Source organism: Helianthus annuus, chromosome 6, assembly GCF_002127325.2.
Source record: "Helianthus annuus cultivar XRQ/B chromosome 6, HanXRQr2.0-SUNRISE, whole genome shotgun sequence".
Lineage (NCBI taxonomy): Eukaryota > Viridiplantae > Streptophyta > Magnoliopsida > Asterales > Asteraceae > Helianthus > Helianthus annuus.
In genome coordinates this window covers 112871264-112884625 of record NC_035438.2, presented here as the reverse complement: position 1 = coordinate 112884625, position 13362 = coordinate 112871264, and the positions used below count along the sequence as shown (strand labels likewise).

At 35.4% G+C, this 13362-nt stretch overlaps 1 protein-coding gene across 1 annotated transcript; it reads left to right on the top strand.

The window, feature by feature from the left end:
- Window positions 1–279: 279 nt before the first annotated feature.
- LOC118479618 (circumsporozoite protein-like) lies at window positions 280–573 on the top strand. Its single transcript, XM_035974235.1, has one exon. The coding sequence runs from the start codon at window positions 280–282 to the stop codon at window positions 571–573; it is 294 nt and encodes a 97-aa protein (XP_035830128.1).
- The last annotated feature ends 12789 nt before the right edge of the window (window positions 574–13362 follow it).

Genomic DNA, 13362 nt, shown 5'->3' with positions numbered 1-13362 from the left:
GCTCTCGAACGCCCCTTCTCTCTCCCTAAGGGTCTGTTTGGTATGGGGTAATGGAATGAATGAGGGAATGGAATGGACGAGGTAATGGAATGGACAAAGGAATGCAATGGATCATTACTATTCCATGTCTTGTTTGGTTACCATGTGAGAATGGAATGAATTATTATCGTGTATTGTTTGGTAGGCAAGAAAATTAAGGAATAAAATCAGCGATGAGTGGTGGTGGTCAGTGATAGTGATTGTAGGCGGTGGCAGTGATCGGTGGTGGCGGCGACGATGATGGGTGGAGGTGACGGGGGTGGTGGCGGAGGCCGTCGATGGTGGTTGGTAGCGGCAGTGGTTGGTGGCGTTGGCGACGACGGTGGCGTTGGCGATGATGGTGGTTGGCGACGACAGTGGTTGGCGGCGAGCGGCGTTGGCGACGACGGTGATTGTTGGCGGCGACGGTGGTTGGTGGTGGTGGCGATGGTTGGTGACGGCGGTGGCGGTTGTTGGTGGCGGTGGTTGGTGGCGGCGGCGGTTGGTGGCGGCGGTGGCGGGTGGGTGGTGGCGGGTGGGTGGTGGCGGCTATAGGCGTCGGTGGTGGTGGTAGTGGTAGTGGTAGTGAGTGGTGGCGAAGGTGATGGGTTGTGGTGTTGTTAATGAAGGGTGCAAGGGAGGATGGAATGAAAAAAAAGATGGGGGAGTGGATGGAATGATTTTGAGGGAATGGAATGCCTTATGGAATGGGTGATTCCATTCCCTTGACCAACCAAACACCCTTTTCTTCATTCCCTCGTAATGACCCATTCCATTCCGCCTCTCATTCCTGCATAACAAACACTACCTAAATGTTTCTTTCTTTTTAATATTATATCAATAATAAAGTGATGCCCTGTTTTAAGTATTGTAACTCCCGATCACCGCTATCCTTTTCGATTGATCTGAGCCTCATAACATATGTCAGGGCTCTGCCCACTAAGTTGTTGGAATTCGGTCTCGGACATCGGGATAAGGTTAAATTAGAGGTACTATACTTACCACGAGTGCAATATATATTTTTTTAATAGCCCAAAAGTTATACCCAAAATTTATACCAGGAGATTTTCTAGTTGAACCCTAAAGTTACAAAGTGGGTCCATTCTCTTTTCTCACCATTTTATTTCCTTTTTGTGATTTACCCAAAACTATTATTTATTATTCTATTTTGTAAACAGCTCTCATCAAAAGTCATGCCTATTATTTTATTTACCCAATAGGAAACCCTAGTTGAGACACCCAAGTAATCCTGCACAACTCCTAAAATTTTCATAACAATCAGAATCAAGATCAGGGCCCCTAAAACTCAGGGGGGGGGGGGTATTCCCTACTCAACGATTATCCATAATAATTTGCTGTCAAAATTTGAAATTATCATTTCATCGAATCAGCTAACCTATCAATGCACGTAGCAAGCCTATGACGGAACGTAGGCCGCCGCGTCACGCGACGCCCCTATGGGACCCCTCGCGTCACGCGAGGGGGTCAATTTTCAGCTATAAATAGCTTGGTTCACAAGTTGTCCGTCTGTGTCGAAACCAATTCACCAAAGTGAATTCTCACCACTCAAAATTCAAATTAAGATATCGGGGTACTGCTACGATACCGGGTATTAACTCGATCGCTGCTACGATTCAATATCTGATCGACTGAAACTATCCGACAGAATGTTTAAGTGTTATCCTTTGTCATTAGTCATGATTCCGACAGGATGTTTGAGTGCCGCCGAAACTCGGGGTAGACTCTGTCATTCGTTGTGAATCCGATGGATGTTTAAGTGATTACACTTTGTCATTCGTTGTGAGGGTTTTAATCTCGTGAGTTATCGTAAAAGCTGTATAGTTACTTACCTAGTTCGTGTGCATTAGGTTACAAGGCTAATCAATAGGCTAAGCTCTGCTTGTATAAATCTGCAATATATCAAGGCTTATCTGTGGACTAAACTTTGCCCGTATGAATCTGCATGCTTATAATGTGAGTCATTCTCTTTTTATCAACTGTTTTACAATACTCCAAATTATTTTCAGAGTTATAATTACAGTGATTAAGTTTCTGTAATCACCAAATTACAGCCGGTATGTGGGGTATTGTGCACATTACTATTGTTTTTATCACTTTAGGTGGGCGAACCTAATTAGTGATACCCGTCACCATTGGGGCAGCCAATGGGGGATATGACCACAGTCACCGAAACGAGTCGAGTGACAAATACTGTGGGTAGTTGGTTTGATATCAGAAACATTGTAATCTCTCTTAATATTGTGAATTATACCAAATGTGTCGTTTTCATTAAACTGAATGATTCACTCAGTATTTCCCGCTGACAAAACCTTTTTAAAACACGTTTCAGGTAATTACAGTATATTGGAGTAAGAATTGGATCCGGCACTGAAGGACTTCAAGAAGTGACTTATTTTATTAATTAAATCAAATTAAATCTTGTTTTATAAAATGAAAATTTTTTATATTAAAGCTACCATTATAAAACATGGGTTTTATCCCATCTAGTTAATAAATAAAATCCGGTGTTTTCTAAACTCTGATTTTTTTCCTAACTCACAGTCCTGATGAAATTTCCGCTGCAATATTTTTCAAAACTAATCACCGGTACCACTGGACTGCTCACGGCACCCGATTCAGTCCAGGGTAGGTCGGGGGTCGTGACAGTAAAGGTGGTATCAGAGCCACTGCTTTAAGCCTGTAAGTGTTGTGATAATAATACTTAAGCTTAAATAAAAGAGTTAGGAGATTGCTATTAACTGGTAGCACATCTGATAGCATTTAGACTTGAACATAAGAAAAGATGCCTTAGTATAAGCTAAGCCACTTATTGAAACAATTAGATGTTGTAATAATACCTAAGTTTAAACGGAGAATTAGGAACTTAATATTATCTGGTAGCACTCAGGATGATATTTAGACTTGAACTTAAGAATTTTGCCTTAATATAAGCTTCAAGATAAAATTACTTATATAAGTATAATGTAATGAATATTGATAAGAATGGTAATTAGAATATTGCAAGATATGATAAATAAGCAATAACACTTAATTCTTGTTTATTGATATTACTTGGTCTAGAATAAAGATATGTTATGAAAATACAAATTTCCTTAATTCTGGATAAAAGCCCTAATAAAAGAGACACTTCTAAAATCTTGAAAAGATACTATTTAAGGGAAATAGAAAATTTTCTCCGGCAAAACTGGGTATAGAGTAGCAGACTCTCCAGCTTGTCCGGATATACTCCGGATATACTGAGATTACCTCTCCGGCGCGAACCGGATAAGACGGGGTACATAGTATGTCAAACAAGTGATAAGATTTCCCTAAATAATATCATGATTTGATATCTGATTTATTTTTGGAAATATGAATCTGTTAAATACATTGACCTGATAAATGGTATGTTTATTTCAGCATGTGAAATATGTGATTATATAGATAGGTATATCTATAAGGAAATCCAAAAACCATAAGGATTGACAACTTGAAATAAAGCACAAGCATCTCTGTCTAGATTTCTTTATCAGGAATCTCTTTCCCAATATCAAACATTATTTTGTTTGATCATTTACCTCGTAACTTGTACAATGAGAACCCTTCAAAGTTGGGATATCATCGAAAGTATAAGAATTTCCAATACGTTACCATAAACTATTAACACAAGTAAGAAGCATATGAAGTTGTGCTAATACACAAGAAAACACATGAAACTTAAATTATACGTCCATAAAGGTCAAAGTATATCACATACGACTTCCAAGGCAAAACCTTTGAAAAGAATATAAATTAGGCACGATGACACCAATGCTAATTCCGTCAGTAGAAAAACTACTAATAAAAAAGAAGCACTTTGCCATATGACCCTACAACCAACATAAATCTCGTTGAGGTACGTTGTAACAAGATTTCACAATTATCGGTGCACAGTCTAATCAGAGTAATAATTATTATCACTGCAAAAGAAGTCACATACCTTTGCAAATTCCTCTATTTTATTTTATTCAACATTCCCTGGTAATGTCACTTAACAACAGTTATCACACGAAATTCCAGATAAAGTTTTTATATTTCTTTTCGTTGAAATTCTGACTTTTGCATATAATAAGTTGACTTTCGCATTTCTACTTCCTCTAAATAATTATCATATCATGAGGATTTCTTTCATAGTAGCGAATATTGATCTATTTCATTTCTTGGTAAATCCACACGTTACACATGCACTATTTGTTGCGCATGTGGACCATAGGAGAGTTTCATTCTAATTTATTGTTTTATCAAAAGTTCAAATCTCGTTTTGCCATACTTGATCTTTGCATTATAAAACCGCATTTTTACAAAACAATAATTCTTTAATATCGAAGCAATGAATTTCTTGAAAAACTCGATTTCTTTTGAAGGATATACATGGTTTCTGTTGTGATCATGTCCAAATTTCCTTATTAAAAATCGTTTTATTCAAACCCAGTTAATTTGCTCGCAATACTTATTCAATTCAAAGTCTCATATGATATTTTTAAGCCATCATTCAAAATAATCCCAACAAGCACTTCGATTCTCTTGAACTATAACATGCTTTCTTGGCCTTTGACTTCACTAAATTATTTTTGATCACGATCACCTTGTGGTGACATTCTCACAAAATTTGAAGCTTGCGCTAATCTCGAATTTATTTATTTATTTATTTATTTATTTATTTATATTGAATCCGCTTTATTGATTTATTCTATACAAGCAATCTTAACACAATCATGTGCTAAGATAATGATATATAAATTTATTTCATATTTCAGTATATCTCTTAATAGCTCTTACAACATCAATCAAGCCTTTCGTGATATTTATTGCTTTATCATCATTGATCGAAAAACATTATATAAATTTAAAAATATAAAATTTATTGATTTTATATGGAAACTTACATAAGTAATTACCTTATTTACATTCCTATATTTAAAATTCTTGTTAATCCATTAAGGTAAAGAATTTATATTTTTACGTATAAAATTTTGTTTAAGGTATACTCTCATTTAAGTTTATGTTTAGTTATTTATTATTGATAATTAATATTAGTTTTATTATTAGTAATAATGTATTAATAGTAATAGTGTTAGTATTATTTTAAAGTACTAGGGTTATTGTCAGGGACAGATATTGAATAGCCTAGCCTTAGTTAGGCATGGACTGGCCACCTATGCTTAAACAAGGCAGCACTAACCAATATCCAACCATGATAATAACTATTTAATAAATTAAGTCATCATACTTATTTAGTAAATTTTAATTATATATAAAAATATATACATATATATATACTTTGTACTGTAAAGAGAAAACATATTTTCATAAAACAATACCAGAATTAGAGGGACGAATAAAATTATATAAATAATTATGTATCACATATTTTGTGGTAACTATGTACCATAACACTCTGGCAAGAAAATAACCATATAAGAATAATATAGTAGTCATCAACTACGTTGGGTTAGGAGAACATTGTAATATATAAAGAATAGTCCCCGTTTTCACTTATTTACAACATTTGTGAATACATTTCACAACGTTATATGATTTCAAAATAAAAATAAATAATCACATAGAATCGACACATTAAGTGTTATATACTTACAAAATATTTTACAAATACTTTTGTACAATAAATATTTTTACACCTTTATTTACAACTTTCATTAACGTTATAAATAATAATGATTTATTTTACAAAATAATAATACTAAAATATTTTGTAAATGAAATAACTTCACCGTGGTATTTTGTAATCTATATTACATAGTAAATATAAGTTATTTTACATTGTATAGTAAAAATACTAAAATAATATTTATTTGAAAGTAGTAACCATTTACAAATGTGAAACAAATAATATATATTACATTTGCTTTACAAATATACTATAATGGTTAGTCATGCCAAAACAACTTGGAACTCTAAACAATGACACCCTAACTTTATTGTCTTTTGGTGTATCTTTACAATTCACTCGTCTCAACACATTGATTTTCTCATATCATAATTTAATATTTGACAATTCTTTTTCATACTTTTATTTCATTTTGAACCTGTCAATTCTAAGTCTTCCTCAGTTGCCAATCAAAGTAAGCTTTCTTTTGACAAAGAATTTTATTGATTCTAAAAGTCTTTCACATTTCATTTTAAAATATCTATTAATCATATATCTTTTAGCTTGAATCTAGTCACTTTGGAAATTATATCATTTCATCTCATTCGTTTGTCATCGATTTCTTGAACTAATTCAGTGAAACCATTGAATCCTACTTATTGTACAACTCGTATTCACAAAATTTGATATTTTAATTCTATGTCATCTACCTTAATATTATTTTATTGACTAAAATATGACATAAGTTTAAAAGAAATATCGTAACCCAAATCTCGAGGACGAGATTTAAAACAAGGTGGGGAGGATGTAACATTCCTATTTTTATATAAGAATTATAGTGTTTGGTTAAATTTATTAACCACTAGTAACTAGTAACTAGTTTATTTTTAATATAAATCCTCAACCCAAATAGTTTTAAACACTATTTTATATATAGTTGGTTGAAATATTATTCTAATTAATTGGCCTGTATATGGTTGACCTTGCTAATAAAATAAAAGTATATGAAAAACTTATATTATTAGACAAGTATATTACGGGTAAGTCGACTGTTAGAAATATGAAGTAAGTAGACGGGCCCAGGGAACCGTTTAATAATTAAATCATAAAATACATTGTATTTTGAAACCACTCTAATTTTAATGAAACTTAGACTCAAATGTAGACAAGAATATACTCGTTCTAATGACATATTTATTATTTTCTAGAATATCATATTTTACAAGTTATACTCGCCAAATAAGTGAAGCAGTTAAATTAATTATAATATATAAATAATAAATAAATAAAATAAAGTTACATTTTAAATTATTGAATCGATTACTGTAAGATGAAATAAACTAATAAAATAATAAATAATAAACTTAAAATCGTATAGAATAAGAATAATAAAATAATACATAAATTTAACATTTGAAATTGTGGGTACACATAATCAGATAAGAACAAAAAATAAGTAATAAAATAATGAAATTTCATGAAGGTATATACGTGTACCTTTGAAAGAACAAAATCAAAGTTAGTGTCACACTTAAATAATTAAATAATGATGTAGCTGTCTACGTTGCTTACACTCCACACATTTCAATTAGTATAAATAGATAGGATGCCATACCTTTGGGAAATTGATCAAATTCTGGCTCTAGCTCTCGAACGCCCCTTCTCTCTCCCTAAATGTTTCTTTCTTTTTAATATTATATCAATAATAAAGTGATGCCATGTTTTAAGTATTGTAACTCACGATCACCGCTACCCTTTCCGATTGATCTGAGCCTCATAACATATGTCAGGGCTCTGCCCGACTAAGTTGTTGGGATTCGGTCTCGGACATCGGGATAAGGTTAAATTAGCGATACTATACTTACCATGAGTGCATTATATATTTTTTAATAGCCCAAAAGTTATACCCAAAATTTAAGCCAGGAGATTTTCTAGTTGAACCCTAAAGTTACAAAGTGGGTCCATTCTCTTTTCTCACCATTTTATTTCCTTTTTGTGATTTACCCAAAACTATTATTTATTATTCTATTTTGTAAACAACTCTCATCAAAAGTCATGCCTATTATTTTATTTACCCAATAGGAAACACTAGTTGAGACACCCAAGTAATCCTGCACAACTCCTAAAATTTTCATAACAATCAGATTCAAGATCAGGGCCCCTAAAACTCAGTGGGGGGGGGGGTATTCCCTACTCAACGATTATCCATAATAATTTGCTGTCAAAATTTGAAATTATCATTTCATCGAATCAGCTAACCTATCAATGCACGTAGCAAGCCTATGACGGAACGTAGGCCGCCGCGTCACGCGACGCCCCTATGGGACCCCTCGCGTCACGCGAGGGGGTCAATTTTCAGCTATAAATAGCTTGGTTCACAAGCTGTCCATCTGTGTCGAAACCAATTCACCAAAGTGAATTCTCACCACTCAAAATTCAAATTTAAGATATCGGGGTACTGCTACGATACCGGGTATTAACTCGATCGCTGCTACGATTCAATATCCGATCGACTGAAACTATCCGACAGAATGTTTAAGTGTTATCCTTTGTCATTAGTCGTGATTCCGACAGGATGTTTGAGTGCCGCCCAAACTCGGGGTAGACTCTGTCATTCGTTGTGAATCCGATGGATGTTTAAGTGATTACACTTTGTCATTCGTTGTGAGGGTTTTAATCTCGTGAGTTATCGTAAAAGCTGTATTAGTTACTTACCTAGTTCGTGTGCATTAGGTTACAAGGCTAATCAATAGGCTAAGCTCTGCCTGTATAAATCTGCAATATATCAAGGCTTATCTGTAGACTAAACTTTGCCCGTATGAATCTGCATGCTTATAATGTGAGTCTTCTCTTTTTATCAACTGTTTTACAATACTCCAAATTATTTTCAGAGTTATAATTACAGTGATTAAGTTTATGTAATCGCCAAATTACAGCCGGTTTGTGGGGTATTGTGCACATTACTATTGTTTTTATCACTTTAGGTGGGCGAACCTAATTAGTGATACCCGTCACCATTGGGGCAGCCAATGGGGGATATGACCACAGTCACCGAAACGAGTCGAGTGACAAATATTGTGGGTAGTTGGTTTGATATCAGAAACATTGTAATCTCTCTTAACACTGTGAATTATAACAAATATGTCGTTTTCATTAAACTGAATGATTCACTCAGTATTTCCCGCTGACAAAACCTTTTTAAAACACGTTTCAGGTAATTACAGTAGATTGGAGTAAGAATTGGATCCGGCACTGAAGGACTTCAAGAAGTGGCTTATTTTATTAATTAAATCAAATTAAATCTTGTTTTATAAAATCAAAATTTTTATATTAAAACTACCTTTATAAAACATGGGTTTTATCCCATCTAGTTAATAAATAAAATCCGGTGTTTTCTAAACTCTGATATTTTTTTCCTAACTCACGGTCCTGATGAAATTTCCGCTGCAATATTTTTCAAAACTAATCACCGGTACCACTGGACTGCTCACGGCACCCGATTCCGTCCAGGGTGGGTCGGGGGTCGTGACAGTAAGCAACCAAATTCAGAGGAGTTTCCTTATGTCGTGTGAATGAATCTAATATTTGGCTGTGTAGTCAAGAGGTTTCAAAGGAAGGATGCGAAAACATGTTCAAGAGGGTATAACCGCATCAATAACACACCACCATCCTCAGGTTTTAAGATGTGATCACCAATGATCGAGGGTCGAGCCTTACAAATTCTCTAAACTATAGTGAGTTCGTATTAGTGTCTCTGCATGGAGAAACGAGTACGTAGTGTCAATGGTAGAAATTAGGCTTTGCATTAATCGACAAGCATAGGTACCGATTAAAGTGCCCCTTGTAGTGTAAGGGGAAAAGGGGTGAGTAATCCGTATCGCTGTCCTCGAATGTCCTGAAGACTATCCCATCATTAGGAGGCATCCACTTGCTAAGTTGGGTATACGAAGGTGTAAACCAGCGTAGGATAATAATTAACCACCGAACAGGGTAATAAGGGGGGGGTAATCTTGTGATCGGTGGAAATCGTGGTATAGTTGTTAGTGTTTCGTTATATCGGTTGCGGCGAAGAATTAAGCGAAAACAAAATTCAACAAATAACCGAAGAATTTCGCCAACAATTCTGTGCTCCAGAGGCAGTTCCAGTAATGGCAGATGGCGGCAACGACACGAAAGGAAAGTTCGTTGCCTCATGGTCACGTAAGTATATCATTGGTCCAAAACAGAGTTTGGATAATAGGGTTTTGAGTTGTGCAACGACAAACGCGTGTAACTGTGACTGTTTCGATTCTGGTGACGATGACTATTGGAGATGATGGGGTTTGTCAACATGGGCACGTGGGTATATTGTTCTCCTAAATCCGAGTTCGTTTGTGTCGGTTCTAGTCTATGTCAATGTCGACGTACAAAGCAAATGTATGGGGGGTCAGATCTGAATTCTAGTTGTAACGGCGACGTCGTGTCGAGACAATTGTATGGATAAATAGAACGCATAAAACAGTTGTCGTAGTGGGGTGAGGAGAAAACAGGAAAAGAATTTGATCACTACATATCAAGTTTCAAGTAAACAGTTGAGTGTCAAAGCGAGCACAATAGGGTTGGGCAACATGCTACTACGTTAACTAAGCATTTCATAAACAACGCACCATGCAAAAGTAACTAACAAGTAGGTAACATAAACATAGACCATACCATCTAAAGTATTGAGCCTTGCACGTGGAGCCAAGTGTCGTTGTGGATCGTTGAGCACTGAACAGGTTATAGTCTGGTTTTGTCAAAAAGATTTTTCCCTTTTTTAAAACCAAGTTCACTATAACCAATGGCTCTAATACCAATATGTCACACCCTCAAAATCCACAAGCGGAGTATTACCACGAGGCGTGTGACTGACCAGGATCATACCACCAATTATAATAAACATTAAGTAAGTAAAGTAAACCAAACGCCTAAAGTTTTCAAAACCAAAGTCCAAAACCAAGTTTAACAGTCAGCGGAAGCATTTAAGTTCAAAACCAAAATAAAAGTTTTAAATTTAATAAAGTTTTTCAAGAACACACAGTGATTCATGTCCCACAACGACCTCGTCCTCCTGTGCAAGCTCCAGCTAACCACCTAACGACCTGCAAAGGCATGTAACAGCGAGTCAACAACAAAGTTGAGCAATTTCACAGTTGGTTGTCCAGTTTAAAGTTGTTTCAAAAACCATAAGTTCATTCGAAGACCAGTAGTTAATCAGTTCCTTGTTTTCCAAACCATAACCAGTGGGGGCTTCCCCATGTAAGCACTAGACTGTTACCATATCGACAACTGACTGAGAAAGTTATGCCCTACGTCAATATCTATCATCATTGACTAAGTGTCCAGATCCATTAGTACACGCCCGTCCTCCCGGCACGTTGTGTGGCTTGTCAACCCTAATGACCCACTCGCCATTGGCCCGACAATTAAGTCGATATAAAAATGAGGGACTTCATGATAGAGTTTTGTCTAGTAAGTTATATGTTGTCGTCCTTCCCAACCGAGAATACGTAGGTTAATGGTTGTCGTCCTTCCCAACCGAGGACGAAGGTACATATTCTGTTAAAGGTGAATATGTAGGTTTTGTTTTAGCTTCTTAACTCATTCCCAACCCACCGGGAATCCCATGCCTTATAGAAGTGTGAACTCACCTTTGCTTTGCTCGGTAGGTAAAACATTTGTCCTAAGTTGGTCAACCACGTCCTAATATGGTTACCACTTATTAGGACAGTACTTAAGTAATCTCGTAATTAATTACACGTATCCAACACGTAGTCATCAAGTAGTGTATAAGTAATACGTATTCTACCAATCATGAATACATTAACAAGTTTCATCATAACAGTTCAACAAATCAGTACCAGTGTGCAGTCTAGTATAAACGTGTGCAACCCACTTGACACATCCGCCCAAATCATATAAGTGTGCGGCCCATTTGTCAAGCGTGCAGCCAATTTGTCAGTGTGTGGTCCAACACCTAGTACGGCCCAAAGGGTTTGTGTGGCCCACTACCAAGTGTGCGGCCTACTAAGAGTGTGCGGCCTACTACCAGTTGTGTGGCACACAAGGGAGTCTGTGGCCAATTGGTAGTGTGCGGTCACGCTTGAATTTTGTGACTCATTTAAAGTGGTTCAAACAGTATTTCTTTCTACTTGATCCGATCAAGGTAGCACAAAACAAGATTTCAATGTTACTTATACTTTCAACATCAAATTCTATTAACATACATAATAAATTATTATTGACAACAGATATCTTTAACTTAATATTTCAACAACCCATGTAGAAATGACCCAAAGCAACTCAACACTTAATCATAAATTAAAATTACGACAACATACTAAAGTCTCCAAATATTCGGTTATGGCATATCATAAGATTCTTAAATTTATTTATTAATAATATCATTTGTTTCAAATTAAGGTCCTCATAGTAAGTTTCTTTACTTTATTAAAATCAATGTCAATAGCTTTATAATAAACCATCTACGAGTTTCAAAGATAAAGAGCAAAACATAAAGATTTGATTCATGAGTTCAAGTTTTCGGAAAATAAGTAACAATGTGCACTTTTACGGGTCCCAATTTGTGGCTCGTACAGATTCAACAAATATTGTGACTCAAAAACAAATATGCAGAATACTAACCTTACTCTAAATTTTATTTCAATAAACCACCGTTTTTAAATTACAAAATCGGGAAAAGATCAAATAGGAAGTTAATTTTCGCTAGGAAGGATAGGAAGCCATAGGATTATGACATGTGGCAAATTTTAAAATAAAGAGAAAGGGTATTTTAGTCAATCCAACTCCTTCTTTTTCCTTTTTAAAAACCCAGTAACTTCAAAACCCACCATTTTCAAAACCCACCATCTTCAACTATTTATTCACTTTCTATCTCAATAATCACTACATTATAGTGCGATTTTCATCACCAATCAATGATTCAAAACCCGATCAACGTGTTCTTCAGCTTTTTTTTGAAGAAAACCCAGTTTAATTTCATAAAAAAATCTCGTTTTTTCCGGTGATTTTGGAGATAATCACTCGATTTGTTCGATTCGAGCGTTGATAAGTGTTTTTATCATTCAAATTTCGTCAATTGATGAAGAAATCGGCTTCGATCCATGTAAGAAATTCTTTAATTTCATTTTCATGATCTGGGTTTTTGATTCAGTCATTGCGTTTTACGATCTTTGCGGGGGTCCGGGGGCGGCAGCCCCTGGTAGCGGGGTCCCAGGGGCGGCAGCCCCTGGCGGGGTCCAAGGGGCAGAAAACGCATCAGAAAAATTAATTTTCCAGAAATTGGCTCATTTCGAAGACAGTAATTCGTAGACAATTCAGACAGTTCACAGTGACTATTGCGTTTTAGAAAAAAACACATTTTTAAGTGTTTTTAGTCATTGCGTTTTAGGTAAAACACATTTTTTAGGTGTTTTCAGTCCATTGCGTTTTAGAATGAGTCATTTTTAAGTGTTTTATGGCCATTGCGTTTTACATATAAAACATTTCTTTGTGTTTTTGGTGCATTGCGTTTTAGGTAAAACAATTTTTTATGTGTTTTTTGGCCATTGCGTTTTACAAATAAGACACTTCTGTGTGTTTTCTGGCCATTGCGTTTTACAAATAAATCATTTCTTTGTGTTTTTTGGTGCATTGCGTTTTAGGTAAAACACATTTTT

Coding starts and splice junctions, on each gene's coding strand:
- LOC118479618 (XM_035974235.1), top strand. CDS start 280: ATGGGTGGAGGTGACGGGGGTGGTGGCGGAGGCCGTCGATGGTGGTTG.